Raw genomic sequence first — 14,860 nt, 5'->3', positions numbered from 1 at the left:
TATCCTCATGCAAACATGGCTATCAACCAATCACAGAGTGCGTACTATTTAATTTATTTTATAAACTCAGATACTGCTACTGCTACTGCTACTGCTACTGCTACTGCTACTGCTACTGCTACTGCTACTGCTACTGCTACTGCTACTGCTACTGCTACTGCTACTGCTGGTACTGCTCTACCAAGGACTCGCCAGTTACATAAAACTTTTGTATTATATCTATTCATTTCGTTATTTTGAAGTAAGAGGTTGAAGACAATAAGAAAATTAGCTATGATTAGCGTACTGTTGCCACGCCCCTTATACCCTTCGACTGTGAACAACATCGCTGTCCAATTGTCAGAAATGTAAAAACGGCAATAAACTAATAAAATCAAAAGCAGAAAAGCAGCAAGATAGAATGACGATAACCTTATCTTTATCTAGTGGTTAACATTACTTTTTAATGAAAGAGTGATCTTTATCATTAGCTTTGAAAAATGAATTACTTTAAGGCGGTTTTATTCGTTTTTTTTTAAACGTGCTGTTTCTTTCTTTCATGTTTTTAACTCGAGAACTTTCATTTAACCGATGCAAGATGCAAGAACAGTTTTATTATGAACCACTTGATGTGTATAATAGATAAAAAGAGTTGACCATAAGCCATTCCAGGGCAGATGATCTCATTAGTTTTATATAGCTTTTCATTTTATTTCAATTATGTTAGTAAATCCTAACGCAATACAGCTTTTGGCTGCAGTAAGTAAAGTAAGTTAAGTAAATAAAGTAACTATATAGTTTCATTATGGCGTAATTGAATCCCCCAGCGTTATTTAATACTATTATTATCACTCATAATCCGGCACCACCATATAACTACCCCTACCATTATCTTTATCTCATCATTACTACTATCATCTTTATGGCTGCCATCTCTATTATTAACACCATAAACACAACAATCATCACCACTACAACCGTTATACATCATTACTACCTGAGAAAGGAGGAACCGGAAAAATTCGTCGTTAGATGCATGGAATCTCACCGCTGAATATACAAAACGAAACCAGAGGATCACCATCACCTTAGCTACCACCATCATCACTACCTCCATTATCATCATAATCACCACCATCATCACCTTCGCTACAACCACCACCATCATCACTACCTCCATTATCATCATAATCACCACCATCATCACATTCGCTACCACCACCACCATCATCACTACCTCCATTATCATCATAATCACCACCATCATCACATTCGCTACCACCACCACCATCATCACTACCTCCATTATCATCATAATCACCACCATCATCACATTCGCTACCACCACCACCATCATCACTACCTCCATTATCATCATAATCACCACCATCATCACATTCGCTACCACCACCACCATCATCACTACCTCCATTATCATCATAATCACCACCATCATCACATTCGCTACCACCACCACCATCATCACTGCCACCATTATCATCATTATCACCACCATCATCACCTTCGCTACCACCACCACCATCATCACTACCTCCATTATCATCATTATCATGATCTCCACCATATTTACAACCACAATCCCGGCATTACCTTCAATAACATCACATTTACAACCACCTATCATCATCATCTCCACCAGAGACCCTGGAAGTTTGCATTTTCACTATTCTTCACTAGACGGCAAAAACGAATCCCTTCCTGACTTTCTTTACAAAACAAAAAACAAAAACAAAAAACAAAAAAACAAAAACAAAAAACAAAAACAAAAACAAAAACAAAACAAAACAAAACAAAACAAAACAAACTCACAAAAAAAAAACACACTTCCCAAAAGGTGTTATTTCGAGCAGATAGTGAATATAATTTGCAAAAAGATTTGGGAAATCAAACATTAATCCACGGCTTTAATTGTCTCAAAACTCTCGCTGTATGCAACCAAAAAACGACAACAGCTTACAACGAACTGAAATAACTTACGAACTCACAATTACAATGGTTATTGTTCATATTCAATATGATAAGCAAATTTCTTTCTCGTTATTACTTTATTACGATTGTAAGCACGAATCAATATATCTAACATTGGTTACGTTGGCGTTTTATCTTTCCATCTTATCAATGACAAGCAAAAATGTAATTAGAATCCTGCTGTGAAATTCCACTGAGCGACTTGTTCGTGTTGCGCCTATTTAGACTACTTTTGAACTAGTTGGAAAATATACCGCTGTGTTTCTCGCCATTGACAAACCGCTTTACCTTAGGCGTAATGTTTTCCCATTTCAAACCACGTGTCATTCCCTTGAAAATAAGATTGTTTATTTGAGTTGTATCCATATTCATGTGTCTTCTCAAATGCAACCGTTAAACAAAGAAATGACACTCTAGGGAATGACGTTATCTATTGCCAAACACATATACCGTTTTTATCTTGGTTTAAAAACACTCATAAATCCCATGGATAAATTGATTATTGTACAACTTTAATAACACAAATACTTTGATAGCGGCAAAGAAATTCGAATCTTATACCCCATTCACACCTAAACGCGTTTAGTTAAACTATGTTTTCATTAGGAAAAAAAATGAGAAACTAGAAACCTACAATATAATGAAAGTTTCTAAAATATTGTCAGGGCAAGACAAAGGATAGTTTACATGCATTATTTTACCAAATATTGTGCAGTGTTCGTAGATAGTTTTCCAAGCCTGTTTAGTTAAACCACTCTAAAACATGTTTAAGCCTTGGTGTGAATGGGGTATTAGACTTCATTTTAAAGTTCTGATAAAACTATTACTCCACATTAAAGTAAAAACGAGAAGAAATCTTTTTTTCATGATTGCTTGCATGTAAATTATGTAAAACAAATTTTTTCTTGTTATTGATTTCTTACTACAACTGTTTCCCCAAATTAATATATTTACTGCACATGCTCAATCAATCAGCGGTAAAACTCTTGTACCCAGTGCTCCTCGACCGACGGCAGTTTGAGACCAATGAGATCAGAAACATGCCCAACTCAAGTCAGGCCCCGTCCACACTATGCCGGATAAATTTGTATCCGAATTTTTATTTATTCGGTTAGGCCTACCGTCCACACTAGTCCGGGCGAATCCGGAACAATTCTTCACCGAAAACGAATTTTTTCGAATACAGTTTCCAGAGTGGAACACTTTTGAAAAACGCCGGCTAGCCGTATTAGTGTGGACGGAGAACATTTCTTATCCAAAATTTTCGAATACGATGACATGATTGTCATGGGAACATGGCGGGAAGGCTAAAAATTTACCGCGGGCTCAATTTCAACTTCGATGCACATGCTCAGATGTGCAACGAAGCGTTTTTGCCGCCTCTGATCGGACTAGTGTGGACGCGAAACATTTCATCCGTTTTCATGTGTGGACGGAAAATTTTTTTTCGGTTTCGGTGTGAAAGTTGCGGATTCAAATTTATCCGGCATAGTGTGGACGGCGCCTCATGGTGAACTATCGCACGTTTCACTTCGTTGGGTGGCTAATTTTCTACTTCACCAAGAATTTCATTTAAAAAAATAATTCTTCTACTGATTGTTATGCGTCTGAGCGGTTTAACAACTTCATTTTCTGATTCTAAGACCAACTGGGTACTTCCTGACTACCATCAAAGCTCTTTACATCGTCAAATAATAACTTTTATGTGTGGGCGATGCTTTTCCTTCCTTTGTCATTACCAGAAATATCCATTCATATGAGAATTATTTCATAAACTGAGAAAAACAAGGGCGGATCCTGAATGTTGTCCAGGAGGGATGCACATTGTAAATTGACATGAAAATAAACGAAGAAAAGAGGTTCCTGACCCCCCCGGATCCTCCCTCTTCACCCGCCAAAAGTAAGATAGCAGGTGCGCTTGGAAAACGTGATTGTTGACTCTTTTATTCTGTTAGATTGACAAAAATATCATATGAGCTGAATTTCAGAAAACTTTTGATTTTTTTTCGATCAAAACTTTTCTCAATTTTGTTATCTATGTTATCATTTTCCCTCATGTTCCTGAAACGGCTTTGCGATTCGTAACTGGCCTAAAACATCATGAGAAAAATACGGTTCCCAGTGGCAAATGATTTTGGTCGCAAAGGAGATTGACTACTTTCCCCACCCCCACCCCCAAAGGAAATCAATCGAAAAAGAAATAACTAGAAATAAAGTACATATCAAATATTGTCTTGTCTCTTGTGAATGAGACTTTATCAATACCATGTGAAAATAAGATACGTTTTTGGTCAATATGAAATGAAAAATAAAAATAAAAAGCATAAATGACATAAAGAGCATGAATCAGACATGAATAATGAATGTGGCATAAACAGCCTCCTCGTTTAACAAATTTAATCTAGATAACGAATGGAAAAAGGAAGCCAAGTATTTGGCTAAAACATTAATCGGTTTTTAAGATGGGTTTTTAAGATAAAAAGATAGGAATTTTAGCGACAGTCTGACGGATAACAAGACAGAGCCGTTGCGGTTTTATATTGCTAGTCTCAATTTGATCGCCATTTATAAAACATTTATAGGCATTCTTGGAAATGTACTTTCAATCAGAGTGGTTTAGTTCTAGTTTCTAGTTTGTCTGATAATGGCTTATGAATACCGAATAGTTAATTAATGTTCGGGTGTTGAAGTAATGTGTGCGTACACTCGTACGCATCCCTCGCGCACTACACGCGGCTTTCGATATTTTGATTAAGTGGGCTACCTGTGGCGAGAGGTTTTCAATATGGTGGACGTATTTTGAAAATTTTGTTCATTTCTCTGAAGAAAATCTTTTTTCAAGTAATAGATGGTCAACCTTTGAAAAGACAAAAATGAACGGCGTTTCTTTGACTGCAAAAAAAAAAAAAAAAAGAAGGGGAAATTGTAGTTTAAAACGGCGAAAATAATAATAACAAACAGAAATGAAAAAAAATCAATGTCATGAAAAAAGAATTCATCATCATTATCATCTTCACCATCATCATCATCAGCATTATCATCATCATCAGCTGCATTATCATCATTATCATCAATACAAATTAAGACGGGGATTGAATCAGTAGCATCAGGGGAATATTCCCCTGGTAGCATAACAAATGCCCTAATCTAGCCGAAGTAACAATAATACAAATAAATTTCGAAAAGCCAATAATAGATAGAATATCTTTACAATTTAGTCTAGTTCATAGCTAAAGCCAAGTCCGATTCAAATTGCCAAATTGGCGCACTCTAAATGATTTGCGCTTGTGTTTGAGATGTTCGTTAAATATCACAAGATAGTAAAATGTGATAAAAACGCTTTTAAACAGAATGAAAGTTAAAATCCTAAAATCCATATGCATGTGTTTATGATAGTCTTTAGCGTGGAGAGGACGGTTTAGCTCAGTTATTATTACTTTTGAAATATTTTTTTTTACTGATTAGCCATTATTATTAGACTGTTACATATATTGTATTAAATGACTTACGCATACATTTAGAGCCAGTCTAACCAATCGAAAAACGTTTGTAAATTTTTATTGGCAATCGTTGGATTTAGTACTGTGTACATCAGTCTGTCTGTGTGTCCGTGTATTTTATATTTTCTTATACGGCGTGTATGGCGTAGCTGTAAGTGCGCGTTATCGCCATTCATATTTTACAATTAAATTTGGTTTCTAAAAATACTTACAAAATAAGATTACCCAAATATAAAAAATATTTTTTAAAGATGTCTCAAGAAATTTGAACGAACATTTCCGGTAAAACATCGTAACTATAAGTAATATAGAATAATATTAATGACTTTAATAACTCATAGAGCGAATATGCCATTTGCTTATTCTCACATGCGCACATTATGAGTTATTAAACTCATAATAAATCAGTTGAATACGAAAATTCGGGAATCCCGCGAGGCGAGAACTTTTCGAATAGAACTGGGATCGAGGGATCGGTAACCCTTTGTTGGACTACCTGTGTCGAACACAGGAAGCCCAGCGAAGAAAAAGCACGAAGAGACGAATGAGATTTTTTTTTTTTTTTTTGAATTAGGACCTTACCTTAGCTTTCAGTAGTATGCTCGATTATCGAGGTTAAAGTCCGTCTAGAGGTAGTGATTGATGTGGTTCCAATTACGTAACTGCAGCCTGTACAAATAAAGGAAGTAATTCATCAGCAGGAGAAAGCTCTCGGTTATATTATTTCTCAATTGACACGGTTTTCTTTGTTATTCACAAGGCTTTATTTTTGTTATAACCCTCATTACAAATGCGAGGTCAATATATAGTTAGTTATTAACCAGGTTTATAACTATATATAGACTTCGCATTTATAATGAGCAACATTTGATAGAAAACCTTCTCAATTGATAAATAAAATACTTAATTACCGAGAACGGAGGCAATAAGCCATATGCATCCCGAGGGCCGTAAGTAATTAATTTTTACTTATTGGCAAGCTGTACAAAGGTCGTTACATCGGAAAAAAACCCAAACCACAGGCAGCCCATGTAAGGGGAAGAAGGGGGGTGGGTGTAGTGGATTGTAGGAGGGGGAGGGGGAAGGGAAGTCTTTTGTGAGTTCAATCACAGCGCACTTCAGAGTTTGGTCATTATATCATTCATTCATTATTACTATATTATATTTCATTTTATTGGTTATAAACTCCAATGCAAATTTATTTATAAGGAGCCAATAAAATACGTTGTTGTTGTTGTAGTTCAGCTAGCTGGAGCGGGGGTCTTACCTATTTACCAGTCATGGTTGCTATATGGAAAAGATAAAATGCCTACAGATTTAAATCCTTCCAAAGGCAACCGTGTTATATACCTTTTAGTTTTCCCAGGAACCGTAGCGCAGTGATCTCTGAATATGTACAACCTCCCATAAACATGACTAGTGTAGGCCTCTTCTTTGGCGGGCTACCGGCAGATGGATCTAATAATTAATCGACAATAAAAACAATTTATTAACTGTGATTAACCATTGATAATTAGTAATTATTCAAGGATAATTAATAATTAATACTCTAATAATTGATAATTAAGTAAAGAAACGATGAACGAGGTGGTTTTAAAAGTAAGGCGCTACCAGATTCCTCTATTGTGTGCACTGTTTACGAGACAACAAAAAGCTGCAAATAAAGCCATGCTGGTCATTCGTAGTAATGATGATGGCGCGTCCATGATGATGTTGGTAGTGGTAATGATGATGATGAAGATGAAGATGATGTTGATGATGGTGGTGGTGGTAATGATGGTTATGGCGATGATGATGGTGATGATGACGATGATGATGAAGATGATGTTGATGATGGTGGTGGTGGTAATGATGGTTATGGCGATGATGATGGTGATGATGACGATGGTGATGATGACGATGGTGATGATGACGATGGTGATGATGACGATGGTGATGAAGATGATGTTGATGATGGTGGTGGTGGTAATGATGGTTATGGCGATGATGATGGTGATGATGACGATGGTGATGAAGATGATGTTGATGATGGTGGTGGTGGTAATGACGGTTATGGCGATGATGATGTTGATGATGACGACGGTGATGGTGATGATGATGTTGATGGTGGTGGCGATGATGGCGATGATGATGGTGATTATGATGTTGGTGATGATGGTGATGGTAATGATGATGAAGGTGATGATAATAGTGATGATGATGATGATGATGATAATGATGATGATAGTTGGGAAGCATGGGTGGCGTAGTGGTGAGAGTATTCGCTTCTCACCAATGCGACCGGGGTTCGAGTTCCTACGAGCTCGGTGTTCTATGTGAGTAGAGTTGTTTGTTGGTTCTCTCCTGTGCTTCGAGGGTTTTCCGGGTGCTCCGGTTTTCCTCCCTCCGCAAAAACCAACTTCTAAATCCCAATTCGATCTTGGGCTTTCACCTAGCATGGATCTGAGGGTTCCGTTCGTGATTGTCCCACTCTGTGATTACAGAGAAAACTGATAGATAGATAGTGCCGGTGCCGGTAGTGGTAGGGATGATGATGGCGATGAAGATGATGATGATGATGTTGTTGTTGATGGTGGTGATGATGATGATGATACACCCCTAGCTTCAATCACAAAATCGTTTACCATTTACTTACGTCTAACCGATGCAGGACGCCTCATCGTTGATACCTCGACACCCATTAACCTTGCCAAGTCCTCGATCGACGATATCCCTGCTCCGTGCTGAATCTGTTCGACTAGCTTGCAACTGATAGGGGTATAAGCTCCACCGAATACATAAGACATGTGGGATGGGTTTTTCAAGTTTATTTCTTCTGCAGAACGAGGAACCTGATGAAGTTGGAAAAGAACTGAATTAAAGGAAGTGGATGTCATCACTATCATGATCGTCAAGGACGGATCCAGGGGGGGAGGCAAAAGGGGGCTGAAGACCCCTTCAGCAGAAAAAAAACTGATTAGATGCTGCTTTTTTTTATTGCTTTTCGTTGTGTTGACGGAAGAAACTCAATTGAACCCCCCCCCCCCCCCTCCAAAATTTTGGCTGGATCCGCCCTTGATCGTGTATATGACCGGTCATCAGGGTTCGTTCCAAATCATTCATCAAACTCTACTTACCAAGTTTAATCGTTTGCTCGTAACTTTGAAAATATTTTTTCTCTGCATGGAAAAAAAAAAAGGAAGACTTAAATGTAAAGCCGAACAAAAGCCTAAAACAAAAAAGAAAGAAAAGGGATGGGGGAAAAAGAAATAAATAGGGAATAAATATGAATCCAGTAAACATAAACAGAAAAAATATCTAGAAAAAAATTAGAAAAAGAAAAAGGAAAGGAAATGAAAAAGGAACATATTGAATAAAAGCGGTAGAAAAAAAAGTCAAGTACTAGCTGAAAAAAATCAATTTTACTTTGTGTTAAAAGCTAAACAGTACGACATGCATTTGACTAGTTCGTGCTGTTCACATTATAACACTATACGTCCATGCCGATGCCTTAGGTGCGGTAATACCGGCAATAAAGTATTTAAAATGTTGCCAATGTTGTGCCATTAACACACCTTTAGGAAATGATGCAGTTCGGCTTAAAGGTGAGTTATTACGGGTAACAAAATCGCGCAACTTGTCGCGCGACATTGTTACGTGCGCAACAAATTTTCATCGTTGCGTGAAGTAAAAAAAACTCTCTCTGCTCTTTGCAAGAGAGAAAATTTGTTGAGCGCAGAGTGGTGATAAGAGCACTATTTGCTCTGCAACTTGCAACGCAACAATGCTGCGAGATTTGGTTACCTATTACCACACCATAAGGTTTTTCCGTTAAAAAATCCTTACATCTGTCTCTGTGAATAATCCAAGTTTTTTGAGATTGACAAACGTATTCAAATGTTCGTATCCATAACTCTGTCGAGAAAAAAGGCAAAATATTTTAAGGATTATAAACAACGAATGAAGACCACGTCGAGCTACGTTGCCCTTCATTACACTAAAATCCCAATGCGGGGCAGGGGATGGGAAATTTTTGTTTAAACAATGTAGGCCCTTTATTACACTAATTTCCAATGGGGGGCAGGGGATGGGAAATTTTTGTTTGAACGATGTAGGCCCTTTATTACACTAATTTCCAATGGGGGGCAGGGGATGGGAAACTTTTGCTTAAACAATGTAGGCCCTTTATTACACTAATTCCCAATGGCGAGCAGGGGGGAGGGGATGGGAAATTTCGTTTTTAACTTAAAAGGAGATGAGGGCAGAGGTGTGTAGGCAAAACAAAAGAATACGCTTCTCTTGAGGATTGAAATCTTTTTGATGTATAACAATCCTAGGTGGAGATTTAGTGCAAGGGGTCTTATGTTGGAAATATTTTGAAAATGCAACACTGAAGAAGAGAAAGTTCGACTTTCTTACGAGTAGGTATTGTTGTTTCAAAGTCTTGTGCAATTTAGGGTCCAATCCTGACAGAAAAGGAATAAAAAATAGATCATGAATATTGAAAAGAAAATTGTTATTTGAAATTAAATTAACCCCCCTTAAAAACTAAAGTAAACACGAAAACTCGTAACTAAGCTTCAACAAACAAATAAAAAAGAAAAGAAGAAAAAAGGAAATGAGTGGAGTAAATATAATAAAAGGAAAAAAGACGAGTGAAGCTTAAGAATACAGACGTTTTTGTTGGAGTTTTTTAGAAGTGTTTTTTACCTCCGTGTGTTAAAGACAATAGACACAGCAGCCTAAGTGCATTGGTACTGGAGAACTGTTGGGAGCAAAAGGAAAAGTAAAATAAAGAACATATCTTGACTGACTTCAAAGCACACGATATAAAAGAGCATAAACTATAAATATATAATGTAGCGCAGTAAAAGGGATCCTTGTAAATGAGGGGCAATAACAGCAAAAGGGAGTAAAGTTAATGATAGAAATGGCAGAAAAAAATAGCAGCAGCAGTTACAAAAGGATGGTGTTAACATGCAACAAAACAACCAACAGAGCAGTTTTCGTATGACTGTGAAAAGCTCAGTGCCGTGTACGTGCCTTGCCGTGACCGTGATGTTTTCTAGAATTTTAATTGGCTGATTATTTTTCTCGCGCAATGTGATTGGCCTGTCAGTGACGTGACCTTGGCGTGACCGTGTTTATGCCGTGTTCCGGGTATTTGATTGGATCGAGAGTAAATTCTCGTGCAATGTGGTTGGTCTGGCGTATCCCTTGCCGTGTCACGACCGTGTTCGTGCCGTGAGCTTTTCACAATTCATACGAAAACTGCTCTAAACAGGAAAGTAATACACAGAAGATTCAAAAATGGAGAGACCACACAAGCACGATTCCAACCTGTCTCATCATACACTCCTCAATATAGACAAGTGAATCTTTATTATCTGCCAGCTCAAGGATATCTAGATAAAAAAACATCAAAGTTTAAGTGATTAGAAGAAAATATAGCGAACTAGGAGATACTAGAGAGGTTTTGATATGAGTAGGAAACTGTAGGGCAAGTACCCAGCCATGCTGTAGCAGTACTGTATGTAGCAGTACTGTACCTTACCCGTACTGTAACTACATTGGGATTGGATGACTTATTGGAACAAGCTAATGGGAAGCCATTTCTGTGTTATGCCTCAATGTACAGTGTACGTGATGTAATTCAGTAATGTAACTACAAACCGTGATTGGATGACTTATTGGAAGATAATGGAAAGCCATTTCTATGTTATGGCACATTGTACGGTGTACGTGCTGTAATTCAGTACTGTAACTACAAACCGTGATTGGATGACTTATTGGATGATAATGGAAAGCCATTTCTATGTTATGGCACATTGTACAGTGTACGTGCTGTAAGTCAGTACTGTAACTACGAACCGTGATTGGATGACTTATTGGAAGATAATGGAAAGCCATTTCTATGTTATGGCACATTGTACAGTGTACGTGCTGTAAGTCAGTACTGTAACTACAAACCGTGATTGGATGACTTATTGGAAGATAATGGAAAGCCATTTCTATGTTACGGCACACTGTACAGTGTATGTGCTGTAATTCAGTACTGTAACTACAAACCATGATTGGATGACTTATTGGAAGATAATGGAAAGCCATTTCTATGGTACATTGTACAGTGTACGTGCTGTAAGTCAGTACTGTAACTACAAACCGTGATTGGATGACTTATTGGAAGATAATGGGAAGCCATTTCTATGTTATGGCACATTGTACAGTGTATGTGCTGTAAGTCAGTACTGTATGACTCCCACTCATATAAAAACGGCTTTTTTCATGTATCCAGGATTTTCCCTGGTACTTACTCCCTACTTAAATCTCAGCAAATTATCCCTTTCTTCTCTCCCCCCCAAAAACATTAACATACAAAATAGACTGTCAATGAGAAGGTGGCTCACAGCCACCGTTGACTCCTGGGCCTTGGATATCTCTTTTAAGATTAGTTTTTTTACTAATGGGCTACCTGTGGCAATAAAAACATGACAAGCCACAGGGATCCCACAAAAGATGAAATTGTAATAACTTACTATGTTCCGTTTGAAGAAGTCTCTCAAAGTCTTCATTTGCTTTCTTCTTCAGGACCACCTCACAAGCACCAATATCTGATAAAACAAACATGTCTCATTCAAAATTCAAAATTCAAAAATCTGCATTATGTTTGAGTTGGATTTTTTTTCCTTGCCCCCTTAACCCCGTGCCTATGCCTCTGGATAGGATACTGGACTTCAGTCAGAGAAAGAAAATGCTGCCCACTCCAACAGCCAATCAAAACGCTTGATTTTTAGGATACCGGTCCATAAAAAGATAAAACTATTATGGAACTACAGGTCTTTGGGATAAGATAGGAATATTTTATGGACCTTAACAGTTGTATACATACGCAGTGCAAGAGACTTGTGCTGTTGTCTTAGATCTTTCAGTTCTACTGATACAAAATTCTTCATGTCTGTCACAGAAGACAATTCATGTCTTTTCTAGTGAAAATCAAAAAAAAAAAAAAGGCCAATAAGAGAAAGAAAGAAAATATGACAAGAAGCCATTAATACAAAACAATGCATTTATTACTGCTAGTAGTACTGATTTACTCGCTGTCTACTTCATCCAACAAAGTCCTTCAAATTTTTCCAATACCCTGCAAAACCTCTGGGCTGATCAAATTTAGGCCACTGATGTTAAATCACAGATGGAATTGGAATTTAGCAAAAAATATATAACTAAATTAAACCTAAAGAAAAGCCCTTGGATCAAGAGACCCAACAAACAAGGGCAGATCCAGGAAAACAAAACAAAACAAAACAAAACAAAACTGAAGAATTAATGCTTTTTAATTTCTTTCCGTTGTGTTGACGGAAAAAATAAACTCAATTAGTGCCCCTCCCCCAAATTTTGGCTGGATCCGCCCTTGACAAACTCTACTCACATACTGTCAAGTCCAGGAATCAAACCCAAGACCCCAAGAACCCAAGAGGTGAGTGCTACTACTGCTATTAACCAAGGGAAGTCCCAAAGCAGTAAACTGCCCATACTTACATCATAGCCACTTTGTAATACTTTAGCTTTTTGACTGAGATATCCAAATACATTTGAGAAGTGACGATCTCTAATATCACTAAAGACCTGAAGATGACAAGACATATCATTTTTTTAGTAAATATATTTCAGAGCTGGGCTGCAACTGTTTAGATCATGTGTCATTCTCTTCAGTAGATCATTCAGTTGTCAACCAGTAACCCTTGAAAAGCATGGGTAATTGATTACTAACAGAGAACAACTAACCGCATCATTTGAGTTTAATAAAAGCTTGGCAGTCTGGTCTTTTCCAGTGACATCGGGACCGAACTCTATAAAACCTTAAAATAAAGAAAGAATGAAGAGCAATAAATAAAGTTTTTTATGTAAAGATTTTGCAGTTTTTGCAAAATCTTTGCCATATATAATGGTATTAATATATAATCTTATACGAAAAATATTCTAATATGCATGTTCTTCCACATTATTTCAATTTATTTACCACTTTTTGTGCCGAAGGTGTCATCTAGTAACCCTTCATAGGTGACTTGTGAACATAAAGGAGTTATTAGGTCTACATCTAGAAAGAAAACATCCATACAATGTTTACTTGATCTGAGCTAATACAAAAACCCTTCAGTTGATGAAAGGAGAATACTGGGTTATCTGTGGTGGCCACAGGTAACCCATCAAAACTGAGATGACCAAAACAGAACTTTTATGAAAAATTGTAAATGTTTGCATGATTTTTCTCCCAAACCAGAGGCTAATGACTACAGCACTCGATGCCAGACCAAAATAGAATAGACCTTTTTACTGACAATGCGGCCATTGTTTAAAGCACTAGTCAATTCAAATGTCTTAAAACATTACCTCTATCAATAATAATAAGACTGCCAATTTCTGGTCCATCTACTGGTTTGTATTCACCCTCTTCTTTAATTAGATCCTCAAGAATCTCCATTACCATCTAAAAAGGTGGGAAAAATTCTAAGATGTCAGCTGTATTGAAAACTTACGAGGAGCAATGATAAATTGTAGTTGAAAGTATCGCAGGTGGGCAGTTTGGCAAAATGATTAGATTTGCAAACCATTTAATTGTCTAATAGATTTCTGGTTGTACACAAGAATTAAACAAAACAAATGCAGTCATCATATGTCCACTACCCTTAAGATAGAGCTTGTCATTCATGTTACCTTTGCACTGCGACCCAATCCATATATTTCTGGTATAGTGCCATACATTGATTGCAATATCATTAGCGATTTTGCTATTGAATACACCCAGCTCTGATCACCATCCTAAGGAAAAAAAGAACAAAAGCATTGATAGTCAAAGGAAATGTAAGAATGTAAGTGGGCATGAATGCAGCATGAACATATCTGATGCGAAATAATGGAAAATGGTGAGGGAAATCATAAAAAACTTGTCATTAAAAAATGTAAAATTGTAAAAGCGTCTTACATCATTAGGTCATGGTTGCTACAGAACAAACTTCTATGACTAAGCCTGGTTCATGCTAGTGTTGGATTAGCAACATACCCATGCACAGTCAGTAACGCATTTATCACCTAGGTGTGAAAAGACTTTTTGCTTGCAATTCCAATTCTAAAGCTAGTGTGAATCAGGCTTAAGGAAGCAAAGGTGTTGTGCACTGCCTCTCACCAAATTAAATTATGCATTGTATCATCTTTTAGAGTTACTGTAGATTTAATATTGAAGAGTAAAGATGCAAGAAAGGTTATTACCAAAAAGAAATCTTTGAAGAATTCTGGTAACTCTAATGATAATATATCTTGGTCTAGTGGGATGATGTCAAAGGCAAGTTCATCTAGTGTTGCATCTGGTAAATGATTAAAAAAAAGTAGTCATTTGCAGTAATGAAATGAATACC

At 37.1% G+C, this 14,860-nt stretch overlaps 1 protein-coding gene across 2 annotated transcripts in view; it reads right to left on the bottom strand.

Moving 5' to 3' along the window:
• LOC116306031 (vacuolar protein sorting-associated protein 33B) overlaps window positions 1–14,860 on the bottom strand; it is a 34,733-nt gene that overhangs the window by 16,157 nt on the left and 3,716 nt on the right. Inside the window, exons 7-23 of one of the 2 annotated variants that reach the window (XM_031716059.2) lie at window positions 14,715–14,809; window positions 14,163–14,267; window positions 13,839–13,935; window positions 13,468–13,545; window positions 13,233–13,306; window positions 12,987–13,073; window positions 12,337–12,430; window positions 11,984–12,058; window positions 10,788–10,852; window positions 10,158–10,212; window positions 9,867–9,913; window positions 9,294–9,362; window positions 8,585–8,626; window positions 8,104–8,299; window positions 6,819–6,926; window positions 6,051–6,137; window positions 579–4,860 (exon numbers count right to left, since the gene is read on the bottom strand). In XM_031716059.2, coding sequence (XP_031571919.2) covers window positions 6,052–6,137; window positions 6,819–6,926; window positions 8,104–8,299; window positions 8,585–8,626; window positions 9,294–9,362; window positions 9,867–9,913; window positions 10,158–10,212; window positions 10,788–10,852; window positions 11,984–12,058; window positions 12,337–12,430; window positions 12,987–13,073; window positions 13,233–13,306; window positions 13,468–13,545; window positions 13,839–13,935; window positions 14,163–14,267; window positions 14,715–14,809 — 1,373 coding nt within the window. In that variant the 3' untranslated portion in view covers window positions 579–4,860; window position 6,051. Of the gene's footprint in view, window positions 1–578; window positions 4,861–6,050; window positions 6,138–6,818; window positions 6,927–8,103; window positions 8,300–8,584; window positions 8,627–9,293; window positions 9,363–9,866; window positions 9,914–10,157; window positions 10,213–10,787; window positions 10,853–11,983; window positions 12,059–12,336; window positions 12,431–12,986; window positions 13,074–13,232; window positions 13,307–13,467; window positions 13,546–13,838; window positions 13,936–14,162; window positions 14,268–14,714; window positions 14,810–14,860 lie in introns of those variants that run through there. The other variant, XM_031716058.2, reaches the window with a different exon arrangement.

This window comes from Actinia tenebrosa, unplaced genomic scaffold (assembly GCF_029948245.1).
Source record: "Actinia tenebrosa isolate PJP-AT-01 unplaced genomic scaffold, QUT_ActTen_1.0 PGA_scaffold5__44_contigs__length_20552954, whole genome shotgun sequence".
Lineage (NCBI taxonomy): Eukaryota > Metazoa > Cnidaria > Anthozoa > Actiniaria > Actiniidae > Actinia > Actinia tenebrosa.
The sequence above is the reverse complement of the archived record's forward strand: the minus strand, read 5'-3'. Positions and strand labels throughout refer to the sequence as shown.